Below are 13,266 nucleotides of genomic sequence, written 5' to 3' on the forward strand. Positions count from 1 at the left end.
CCCTGTATCAATCCTGAAACTAATCCCACTGCCCCGCTCTCTCCCCATAGCCCAGTATCAATCCCCAAAGTAATCCCACTGCCCCGCTCTCTCCCCATAGCCCAGTATCAATCCCCAAACTAATCCCACTGTCCCGCTCTCTCCCCATAGCCCAGTATCAATCCCAAAGTAATCCCACTGCCCCGCTCTCTCCCCATAGCCCTGTATCAAACCCCAAACTAATCCCACTGTCCCACTCTCTCCCCATAGCCCTGTATCAATCCCCAAACTAATCCCACTGCCCCACTCTCTCCCCATAGCCCTGTATCAATCCCCAAACTAATCCCACTGTCCCACTCTCTCCCCATAGCCCTGTATCAATCCCCAAACTAATCCCACTGTCCCACTCTCTCCCCGTAGCCCTGTATCAATCCCTTAACTAATCCCACTGTCCCACTCTCTCCCCATAGCCCTGTATCAATCCCTTAACTAATCCCACTGTCCCACTCTCTCCCCATAGCCCTGTATCAATCCCCAAACTAATCCCACTGCCCCACTCTCTCCCCATAGCCCTGTATCAATCCCCAAACTAATCCCACTGCCCCATACTCTCCCCATAGCCCTGTATCAATCCCCAAACTAATCCCACTGCCCCGCTCACTCCCCATAGCCCAGTATCAATCCTGAAACTAATTGTCCTTTTGTAGAGATGTTTCTGTACTGTCATCATGTTGTTTAGATGTCTCTGTGTTTCCAGGTGTTGACTGTTGTCTCTGTGTCTGCAGGGCGTTGTGCTCGGGTGTTATTTTGGAACTCCCGCTCTCTATATCTGGGCTCTCGGCATTCTTGCTGCAGGTCAAAGTTCAACAATGACGGGGACATATTCAGGACAGTTTGTGATGGAGGTTTGTGTAAACCTGCTGCTTTCACTCAACATTCCCATTTCAATCCACAGGACAAAGCGGGCGAGGCAGGGAGGGCGGGCGAGGCAGGGAGGGCGGGTGAGGCGGGCGAGGTAGGGAGGGCGGGCGAGGTAGGGAGGGCGGGCGAGGTAGGGAGGACGGGCGAGGCAGGGAGGGCAGGCGAGACAGGGAGGGCGGGCGAGGCAGGTAGGGCGGGCGAGGCAGGGAGGGCGGGCGAGGCAGGGAGGGCGGGCGAGGCAGGGAGGGCGGGCGAGGCAGGGAGGGCGGGCGAAGCAGGGAGGGCGGGCGAGGTAGGGAAGGCGGGCGAGGTAGGGAGGGCGGGCGAGGCAGGGAGGGCGGGCGAGGCAGGGAGGGCTGGCAAGGCAGGGTGGGCGGGCGAGACAGGGAGGGCGAGCGAGGCAGGGAGGGCGGGCGAGACAGGGAGGGTGGGCGAGGTAGGGAGGGCGGGTGAGACAGGGAGGGTGGGTGAGGCAGGGAGGGCGGGCGAGGCAGGGAGGGAGGGAGGGCGGGCGAGGCAGGGAGGGCGGGCGAGGCAGGGAGGGCGGGCGAGGTAGGGAGGGAGGGAGGGCGGGCGAGGCAGGGAGGGCGGGCGAGGCAGGGTGGGCGGGCGAGGCAGGGAGGGCGGGCGAGGCAGGGAGGGCGGGCGAGGCAGGGAGGGCGGGCGAGGCAGGGAGGGCGGGCGAGGCAGGGAGGGCGGGCGAGGCAGGGAGGGCGGGCGAGGCAGGCGAGGCGGGCGAGGCAGGGAGGGCGGGCGAGGCAGGGAGGGCGGGCGAGGCAGGGAGGGCGGGCGAGGTAGGTAGGGCGGGCGAGGCAGGGAGGGCGGGCGAGGCAGGGAGGGCGGGCGAGGCAGGGTGGGCGGGCGAGACGGGGAGGGCGGGCGAGGCAGGGTGGGCGGGCGAGACGGGGGGGCGGGCGAGGCAGGGGGGGCGGGCGAGGCAGGGAGGGCGGGCGAGGCAGGGAGGGCGGGCGAGACAAGGAGGGCGGGCGAGGCAGGGAGGGCGGGCGAGGCAGGGAAGGGCGGGCGAGACAGGGAGGGCGGGTGAGGCAGGGAGGGCGGGCGAGGCAGGGGAAAGGGAGACTGGGCGAGATGGGGAGGCGGGCTGAGGGAGGCACTGAGATGGAGACAAAGTGAGGGAGGCAGGGAGCAGGAGAGGGGGGAGAGGGTGTCAGGGAGGTGGGGCAGAGGGAGACAGAGTGAGGGAGGCAGGGAGGTGGGAGGGAGGAAGGGCGGGGGAGAGGGAGACAGAGCGAGGGAGTCAGGGTAGTGGAGGTGAGGGGAAGAGTGAGGCAGGGTGAGGGAGACCTGGTGAAGGTGTGAAAGAGTTGGTTGAGGGTATGTGGGAATACATGAGGCCATTCATGGCACTAATTGGGAGAGCTGGCGCTGAGATGATGGGCCGAATAGCAGCCTTCTCCACCATAACAATACTGTCATTTCTGTGATCAGCCCCTCGGATCAGTTCCAACAGTTCCTGGCTAATTTGCATCTCAACCCCGTTTAACCGCCTTTGTTCCATATCACTGACCCCCTTACCCAACAAAAACCTCTCAGTCTTGGTCTTGAAATCTAAATCTGTTCCCCAGCACCCACAGCCTTCTGGAGTTCCAGATTCCCGCTGCCCTGTGTGAGGAAGTGCTTCCCGACATCACCCTGATCGGCCTGGCTTGGATCTGAAGGCTCTGCCTCCTTGTTCTGGACTCTCCCCATGTCCCCTGCCCCCCTCCCAATCAGAGGAAATAGTTTCTCTCCATCGATCCTGTTGAAATGTTTAATGACCTTAAACCCCTCTCTGCTCCTCTCAGTGTTAAGAAAATATTCTGCTTTATCTTTCTGAGATCCAAAGTGAAATGGCCTCAACTTCTCCATGGTGAACTCTATCACAGTGTTTGCTAACTCACTGGCTCTGTCTCTGTCCCTTTCAAACATCTTGCCCCTGACTACACTACCTAATCTCCCACCTAACCTAATGTTTCTTATAAGAGAACAAACTCGCAGCTTGTCTATAGTATTGTGTGGGTGTGATTTATGTATAATGACTATAGTCTTTGGGGACATACGGCCTACATACCTAACATCACACTGACACTGAAATTCATATACCACATCACTCAGTTGTGTGGAAGACAGAATGTCCTTTTGGCTTGACGGCAGCATCCTGTTAGTGGTGAATACCACTCGTGTTGTTACTGCATAGTAGCAGTGTGAAACAGCTAGCTTCACCTGTTACTCACATTGGAGATTCCTTACCCTTCCAGGGTAATCTGAGGTAGACTGGGTGCCTTTCAGGGCTGAAATTGACAACCTTAGGCCCGTTCATGAGTTTGTGTGATATACAGTGTGAAATGATCCGATCAGGGCAGCCATTATCCCCCAGGATGTCTTTGAAGCCCCTATTTCAGCATCAAGCTTGCATAGTGAGCAATCGCTCAGGCCCTATTTAACGAGGTTGCCGATAAGGCCAATCTTATAGCGTGTGGAACTGTAAGAATCCTAACGTGTATATTAACCAGTGAAGTAGGCTCAGGGTAGAGAATCCCCTGGCAGATTTCTCAACTAGCACATCAAGGAAGGGGGGTTCATTTGACTGCCCCATATCAAAGGTGAATTTGAGTGCAGGATGGAGCCCATTCAGACATGTAAGGAAATTATTACACGCAGCTACGGATTTAAATATTTAAACAAATCATCCACATATCGGAAATATGCGAGGTGTAGGAGGTTAGTGTCCTTCCATCGAAGACACGTTCCTTATGGAACCCAACGAAGATGTTTGTGAGAGCTGGGCCTAGAGGGAATCCCATGGCAAACACCTTCTGTTTATACATACATAGTGCCATTAAAACTGAGCTCAACTGTGCGAGCTGCTGAGTTCATTAGTCAATGAATACTGATTCACACAATGGAGGTTGGTCTAGATCACGATGATATAATGCTGCAGCGCAAATATCTATGGCTTCTTTAAGTGGAACATTAGTGAATATGCTGGCAATGTCAAATGAACACATGCATTGCATTTATAGCACGTGCATTGCTATCGATGTGTAAATCCTGTATGGTCTTCACAAATGGACAAAAGTTTGTTTGCCACCAAATCTTAATGGTTCCAGAATCATGTCTATGACCAAAAGTCAGATTCCTCTGGGCCCGTAGAGCAGTGTGTCTGTTGTTTGAAGCCAGAGGTTTCTCAGCCATGGTTCCTTGTCCAACAGGACCATAACACTGGCTCTTGTGTCCAATTTAAAGTCTGTGAGATGGCCATTAACCAAGATGTCTGTGTTCCAGACTGAAAACCCAAGATCTTTGACCTCACCCAAGAAGCATGGTTGTGTGCCCTCTTGGTGTAACGCATTGACTTTGTTAATCATCTTGGGATCATCTGGGCATCTAGTTGTGTTAGCTTCACATCGCTTTCCAAGGTGCCCTGTGCGGTTGCAATTAAAACACTGTGCTGAGGCTGCCAGATGCTGATCATGCTTGTGGAGTCGCTTGGCTCCACAGCACTGGCATAGCTGCCTTCCATCTAGTCGTCAGTAGGGTATTGTTTCCCTTGGCCTGGTGTGTCCCTGCTTCTTTGCTGTTTTAGTAGCTGAACAGTAGGGGTTGCTCTGTGCCATGGCTTACTCTTGCCCCTTAGGTTGGATCTGTGCTATAAACAGATTTCAGATTGCCTGACAATCTGAACGGCCTTTTCAAGGGTCAAATCTTCCTTAGCTTGAGGCATGTCTGACAGTGCATTGCTTGTCACTCCGACAACATTTCTGTCCCTAATTATTTCTGATCTCAGGTCACCATAGCCATTCTGTACAGCTCATCAGTGAATTAATGAATGCACGGACGCTCTTTCAAGGATCGTGTTACTGCTTCAGATTAAAATATGTGTCAAATGATTTTAAAACCTCATCAAATTTTGCTGAGGATTCATTGGTTCCTATTGTAACGTCAGCTATCAGACCTGCCAAAAAAAGCAGTGTATTAACCAGCTCAGCTTCTGTCTTTTTGTCTGGACCTGAAGCAATCATGTTCTAAGGAATCTTTTTCTCCAATGTTCCCAATTTTGTGACTGGTCTGGGCTTTGGATGAATCTAAATTGTCCTGGTAAGGTAGATTTTTTTTGATCCATGGCCGTTCAAAGTTAAAAGTGTGTACAGCTTTAAACGCTGATGGAAAATGCAAGATGACATGTACACGTCTTCTCAATGCACTTTCCCCGTGGTTGTTGGTTTGGGGGGGGCTCCCGCAGTAATAGCCTTCACCATTTCTATGTTTTAAAATTTTCAGCAGTGACCCCCCCCTCAATCAACATTTCTGGGCCTCCCCCACAGTATTTGAGGGTTCTTGGCTGTTGAGACCATTGATTCCTGACCTTTGCTCAGGTTTAAAATGTCGATTATATTTAAATGTAATTTCTTTTTCACTCAGAGTGAGTTTGGCCGCCACACGGTCAGGAGCCAGCTCAGGACCAAGGGTTGTCTGTGGTGCTTTTTAAAGCAGCAGTTCTGGCTGCGGCCTGACTTAGAAGCTTTTTAAAACTCATTCCGGCCAAGAGCTGAAGTTTTTATCTCACCCCTGCTACCCCTGCACCCTATGGGTAATGAAGCCGGGCGTCTGTGACAGGGCGGGTTTCCTTCTACCTCCTGCTTCCAACCCTGTTTCAGAGCGTTTCTCTGCTGATCTCCTTCTCCGCCTTCCCTCCTGGTGTCTCTGTCAGGTCAGAGTGCGGCTCTTTTAACCTTCCAGCTTTTAAACCTCCTCTTCAGCTTCTGTGAGCTTTTGGGCTGGTTCCAATAGCTGTCACCATGTTGTAAGATGTTGTGGGTAGTTCGGTAGGTCTCACCAAGAGGTTCTGAGTCTTGTATAGTTCAACACGAAGTGTTTGTTAACCACTCATCCATATATGGCCATGTATACAGTATAAAGTCTAAGCTAGGAGCTGTCTCCGTGCTTACCTCTACCCATGTCTCTGCCCAGTACAAGAATGCCCTTTATGTGTTCATCATGTGTTCATGTGTCACATCATGTGTTCCTGTACATCACAGTGTGGCCGGTATTGTACCCAGTCCCACGTTAGCCATTACTACGCCAGATCCTTATACTGCAAGGCCCCATCTGCCCATCCAGGTGGATGTAAAGGATCCCCGGGCAGTATTCTGAAGAAGAGCAGGGGGGTTCTCCCTGGTGTCCTGGCCAATATTTAGCCCTCAGCCAACATCAGTAAAACAGATAATCTGGGTCATTATCATGTTGCTGTTTGTGGGATCTTGCTGTGCACAAATTGGCTGCTGTGCTTCCTACATTACAACAGGGGCTGCACTGCAAAAGCACTTCATTGGCTGTGAAGTGCTTTGAGATGTCTGGTGATCATGAAGGGTGCTATATAAATGCAAGTGTTTCTGTCTTACAGCTTTAAAACCTGTGGATAACTGTTCACTGTAAAACACAACAGCAGGAAAGATGCTTCCTGTAAATCACTCCCCATCCCCGTGGGTACAGGTGCGTTTTGATCGGATATGTTTCCTTTTCAAACTCCTCTGTTCACATTTAGGGTTTCCTCAACCTGACTTGGTCCCGTTTTGCACGAGTGAGTGTAACGCGATCACTGGCGATCATCCCCACAGTGATAGTGGCAGCGTATCAGGACGTCTCCAACCTATCCAACATGAATGATATTCTCAATGTCTTGCAGAGTATTCTGGTAAGGACGAGCGAGGCTTCCGCTCAGAAGCTGCCTGATTATCTCACAGACACTCTTTACCCACCTCTGCCCCCATTCTCCATCTCCCTCACACACACACACACACACACGCACACACACACGTGCACACACACACGCACACACACGTGCACACACACACACGCACACACACATGCACACACACACGCACACACACACGACCACACACACGCACACACACACAAACACACACACACACGCACACACACACGACCACACACACGCACACACACACAAACACACACACACACGCACACACACACACGCACACACACACGACCACACACACGCACACACACACGAACACACACACACACACAGGCATACTCAGACACATGCTCACACACATGCGCGCGCACACACACGCATATTCAGACACACGCTCACACACACACTCACACACGCACACACACACGAACGCACACACACACACGCACACACACACACACGCACACACATACGAACACACACACACGCACACACACACACACAGGCATACTCAGACACACGCTCACACACACACTCACACACACGCACACACACACGAACACACACAGGCATACTCAGACACACGCTCACACACACGCACACACACATGTGCAAGCTCATACACATGCAGGCATACTAAGAGAAACGCACATACCTTCACACACACCCACACATGCCGCCCACCCACATCTCCACATCCCCTCACCCTCACACTTACTCATGCATGCACTCACACTCTCACACCTACGCAGTCATACACCCACACACTCTCACACCCACACACTCTCACAGCCTCACACTCTCACACCCTCACACTCTCACACCCTCACACTCTCACACCCTCACACTCTCACACCCACACACTCTCACACCCTCACACTCTCACAGCCTCACACTCTCACACCCTCACACTCTCACACCCTCACACTCTCACACCCTCACACTCTCACAGCCTCACACTCTCACACTCTCACACCCTCACACTCTCACAGCCTCACACCCTCACACTCTCACACTCTCACACTCTCACACCCTCACACTCTCGCACCCACACACTCTCACACCCACACACTCTCACACCCTCACACTCTCACACTCTCACACCCTCACACTCTCACACTCTCACACCCACACACTCTCACACCCTCACACTCTCACACCCTCACACTCTCACACCCTCACACCCTCACACTCTCACACCCTCACACTCTCACACCCTCACACTCTCACACCCTCACACACTCACTCACCCTCAGATCCTCAAACTTTCAGACCCCTTCACCCTCACTCATACCCACATTCACACCCTCACATCCCCACACACACACACACACATACTCACTCATATGCACAGCCACACCCCATCAATGGGATCCACAGCACAGAGAATTGTATTGCTCTTAAAACTCAATGCAAGAGAGCTGTAGAAATTGTACCTCAAACGCAGCACTGAGCTGCTCATGGGCAGCAAAGATAAATGTCCAGCAGGTTCCATTCCCGGTCTCTGCTGAGCTCCCTGATCTCATCTGTTGTGTTACTCGAGCCTCACACCCAGAGCAGGAAAGGCCCAGCTCCTTCCCTGGGTTCTCCCCGGTCCCCACGCCTTCCCCAGCTCCCTCCCTGGGTGGTAGAGACCCTGCCCCTGCCCAGGCTTCTTCCCCAGCCCAGAGGACAGTCACACAGACACTTCCTGTTTAGCCTGAAGCCTGGCTTACAGCTTCTCATCAACACAACGTGAATCTAGTCAACAGCTGAAGGGAAAAACAGTTCAAAATTTCAACTCCCAGTGAGAATCAGTGATATTGGTTCCAGTAACACTGGGGGTTCCAGTGACACTTGGGGTTCCGGTAACACTGGGGTTCGGGTAACACTGGGGTTCCAGTAACACTGGGGTGCAAGTGACACTGGGGGTGCCAGTAACACGGAGGTTCCGGTAACACTGGGGTTCCAGTAACACTGGGGTTCCAGTGACACTGGGGTTCGGGTAACACGGGAGTGCCAGTAACACTGGGGTTTCCAGTAACACTGGGGTTCGGGTAACACTGGGGTTCCAGATTGAGGTACACGAGACCAGGTCACACAAGTTTACAGCTACAATTCATTTCCATGTTTTAATGGTTTTTCCTTCAAAAGCTCAGACATGTAAACTCCATCCCTCACCCTCACTCCATCCCTCACCCTCACTCCATCCCTCACCCTCACTCCATCCCTCACCCTCACTCCATCCCTCACCCTCACTCCATCCCTCACCCTCACTCCATCCCTCACCCTCACTCCATCCCTCACCCTCACTCCATCCCTCACCCTCACTCCATCCCTCACCCTCACTCCATCCCTCACCCTCACTCCATCCCTCACCCTCACACAAATCCTCAACCTCACTCCATTCCTCACCCTCACACCAATCCTCAAACTCACTCCATTCCTCATGCTCACCCCATTCTTCATCCTCACCTCGTACTTCATCTTCATCCGTACCTCATCCTCACTCCATTCATCACTCTCACACCATTCCTAATCCTCACCTCATTCCTCATCCTCACTCCATTCCTCACCCTCACACCATTCCTCATCCTCACTCCATTCCTCATCCTCACTCCATTCCTCATCCTCACTCCATCCCTCATCCTCACTCCATCCCTCATCCACACACCATTCCTCACCCTCACACTATTCCTCACCCTCACTCCATTCCTCACCCTCACTCCATTCCTCATCCTCACTCCATTCCTCATCCTCACTCCATTCCTCATCCTCACTCCATTCCTCATCCTCACTCCATTCCTCATCCTCACTCCATTCCTCACCCTCACTCCATTCCTCGCCCTCACTCCATCCATCACCCTCACACCATTACTCATCCTCACCCTATTCCTCATCCTCACCCCATACCTCAACCTCACTCAATCCCTCATCCTCACTCCATTCCTCACCCTCATTCCATCCCTCATCCTCACTCAATCCCTCATCCTCACTACATTCCTCACCCTCACTCCATCCCTCATCCTCACTCCATCCCTCATCCTCACTCCATTCCTCACCCTCCCTCCATTCCTCATCCTCACTCCATCCCCCACCCTCACTCCATCACTCACCCTCACTCCATTCCTCATCCTCACACCATCCCTCACCCTCACTCCATTCCTCACCCTCACTCCATTTCTCATCCTCACTCCATCCCTCACCCTCCCTCCATTCCTCACCCTCACTCCATCCCTGACCCTCACTCCATCCCTCACCCTCACTCCATCCCTCACCCTCACTTGATCCCTCACCCTCACTCCATTCCTCACCCTCACTCCATCCCTCATCCTCACTCCATCCCTCACCCTCACACCATCCCTCAACCTCACTCCATCCCTCACCCTCACTCCATTCCTCACCCTCACTCCATTCCTCACCCTCACTCCATCCATCACCCTCACTCCATTCCTCACCCTCACTCCATCCCTCATCCACACTCCATTTCTCACCCTCACTCCATTACTCATCCTCACACCATTCCTAATCCTCACTCCATTCCTCACCCTCACACCTTTCCTCACCCTCACACCATTCCTCATCCTCACACCATTCCTCACCCTCACACCATTCCTCACCCTCACACCATTACTCACCCTCACACCATTCCTCGCCCTCACTCCAATCCTCACCCTCACTCCATTCCTCATCCTCACTCCATTCCTCATCCTCACTCCATTCCTGATCCTCACTCCATTCCTCACCCTCACTCCATTCCTCAACCTCACACCATTCCTCATCCTTGCACTGTTCCTCATCCTCACCCCATTCCTCACCCTCACCTCTTTCCTCATCCTCACCCCATTCCTCACCCTCACCTCGTTCCTCATCCTCACTCCATCCCTCATCCTCACACCATTCCTCATCCTCACACCATTCCTCACCCTCACACCGTACTTCATCCTCACTCCATCCCTCATCCTCACACCATTCCTCATCCTCACTCCATTCCTCACCCTCACTCCATCCCTCACCCTCACACTATTCCTCACCCTCACTCCATTCCTCACCCTCACACAAATCCTCAACCTCACTCCATTCCTCACCCTCACACCAATCCTCAAACTCACTCCATTCCTCATGCTCACCCCATTCTTCATCCTCACCTCGTACTTCATCTTCATCCGTACCTCATCCTCACTCCATTCATCACTCTCACACCATTCCTAATCCTCACCTCATTCCTCATCCTCACTCCATCCCTCACCCTCACACCATTCCTCATCCTGACCCCATTACTCATCCTCACTCCATTCCTCATCCTCACTCCATTCCTCATCCTCACTCCATCCCTCATCCTCACTCCATCCCTCATCCACACTCCATTCCTCACCCTCACACCATTCCTGATCCTCACACCATTCCTCACCCTCACACTATTCCTCACCCTCACTCCATTCCTCACCCTCACTCCATTCCTCATCCTCACTCCATTCCTCATCCTCACTCCATTCCTCATCCTCACTCCATTCCTCATCCTCACTCCATTCCTCACCCTCACTCCATTCCTCGCCCTCACTCCATCCATCACCCTCACACCATTACTCATCCTCACCCTATTCCTCATCCTCACCCCATACCTCAACATAAACTCAATCCCTCATCCTCACTCCATTCCTCACCCTCATTCCATCCCTCATCCTCACTCCATCCCTCATCCTCACTCCATTCCTCACCCTCACTCCATCCCTCATCCTCACTCCATCCCTCATCCTCACTCCATTCCTCACCCTCCCTCCATTCCTCATCCTCACTCCATCCCCCACCCTCACTCCATTCCTCACCCTCACTCCATCCCTCATCCTCACTCCATCCCTCATCCTCACTCCATTCCTCACCCTCCCTCCATTCCTCATCCTCACTCCATCCCCCACCCTCACTCCATCACTCACCCTCACTCCATTCCTCATCCTCACACTATCCCTCACCCTCACTCCATTCCTCACCCTCACTCCATTTCTCATCCTCACTCCATCCCTCACCCTCCCTCCATTCCTCACCCTCACTCCATCCCTGACCCTCACTCCATTCCTCACCCTCACTCCATCCCTCACCCTCACTCCATTCCTCACCCTCAATCAATTCCTCAACCTCACTCCATTCCTCACCCTCACTCCATCCCTCACCCTCACACCATTCCTCATCCTGACCCCATTACTCATCCTCACTCCATTCCTCATCCTCACTCCATTCCTCATCCTCACTCCATCCCTCATCCTCACTCCATCCCTCATCCACACTCCATTCCTCACCCTCACACCATTCCTCATCCTCACACCATTCCTCACCCTCACTCCATTCCTCACCCTCACTCCATTCCTCATCCTCACTCCATTCCTCATCCTCACTCCATTCCTCATCCTCACTCCATTCCTCATCCTCACTCCATTCCTCACCCTCACTCCATTCCTCGCCCTCACTCCATCCATCACCCTCACACCATTACTCATCCTCACCCCATTCCTCATCCTCACCCCATACCTCAACCTCACTCAATCCCTCATCCTCACTCCATTCCTCACCCTCATTCCATCCCTCATCCTCACTCCATCCCTCATCCTCACTCCATTCCTCACCCTCACTCCATCTCTCATCCTCACTCCAACCCTCATCCTCACTCAATTCCTCACCCTCACTCCATTCCTCATCCTCACTCCATCCCCACCCTCACTCCATTACTCACCCTCACTCCATTCCTCATCCTCACCCCGTACCTCATTCTCACTCCATTTCTCACCCTCACACCATTCCTCATCCTTGCACTGTTCCTCATCCTCACCCCATTCCTCACCCTCACCTCGTTCCTCATCCTCACCCCATTCCTCACCCTCACCTCGTTCCTCATCCTCACCCCATTCCTCATCCTCACTCCATTCCTCATCCTCACCCCATTCCTCATCCTCACTCCATCCCTCACCCTCACACCATTCCTCATCCTCACCCCATTCCTCATCCTCACTCCATTCCTCATCCTCACTCCATTCCTCACCCTCACACCATTCCTCACCCTCACACCATTCCTCACCCTCACCCCATTCCTCATCCTCACTCAATTCCTCATCCTCACACCATTCCTCATCCTCACTCCATTCCTCACCCTCACACCATTCCTCACCCTCACACCATTCCTCACCCTCACTCCATCCCTCACCCTCACCCCATTCCACATCCTCACCCCATTCCTCATCCTCACACAATTCCTCATCCTCACCCCATTCCTCATCCTCACTCCATCCCTCACCCTCACTCCATTCCTCATCCTCACTCCATTCCTCACCCTCACACCATTCCTCAACCTCACACCATTCCTCATCCTCACACCATTCCTCACCCTCACACCATTCCTCATCCTCACCCCATTCCTCATCCTCACTCCATTCCTCATCCTCACTCCATTCCTCACCCTCACACCATTCCTCACCCTCACACCATTCCTCATCCTCACACCATTCCTCACCCTCACACCGTTCCTCACCCTCACTCCATTCCTCACCCTCACCCCATTCCTCATCCTCACTCCATCCCTCACCCTCACACCATTCCTCATCCTCATCCCATTCCTCATCCTCACTCCATTCCTCACCCTCACACCATTCCTCACCCTCACACCATTCCTCACCCTC

The 13,266-nt window shown here is 53.2% G+C and overlaps 1 protein-coding gene across 1 annotated transcript in view; it reads left to right on the top strand.

Moving 5' to 3' along the window:
* LOC144686916 (natural resistance-associated macrophage protein 1-like) overlaps positions 1 to 13,266 on the top strand; it is a 73,524-nt gene that overhangs the window by 48,088 nt on the left and 12,170 nt on the right. The window contains exons 10-11 of the mRNA XM_078552755.1: positions 765 to 884; positions 6,446 to 6,595. Coding sequence (XP_078408881.1) covers positions 765 to 884; positions 6,446 to 6,595 — 270 coding nt within the window. The remainder of the gene's footprint in view (positions 1 to 764; positions 885 to 6,445; positions 6,596 to 13,266) is intronic.

The sequence above is a fragment of the Cetorhinus maximus genome, chromosome 11 (assembly GCF_964194155.1).
Source record: "Cetorhinus maximus chromosome 11, sCetMax3.hap1.1, whole genome shotgun sequence".
Lineage (NCBI taxonomy): Eukaryota > Metazoa > Chordata > Chondrichthyes > Lamniformes > Cetorhinidae > Cetorhinus > Cetorhinus maximus.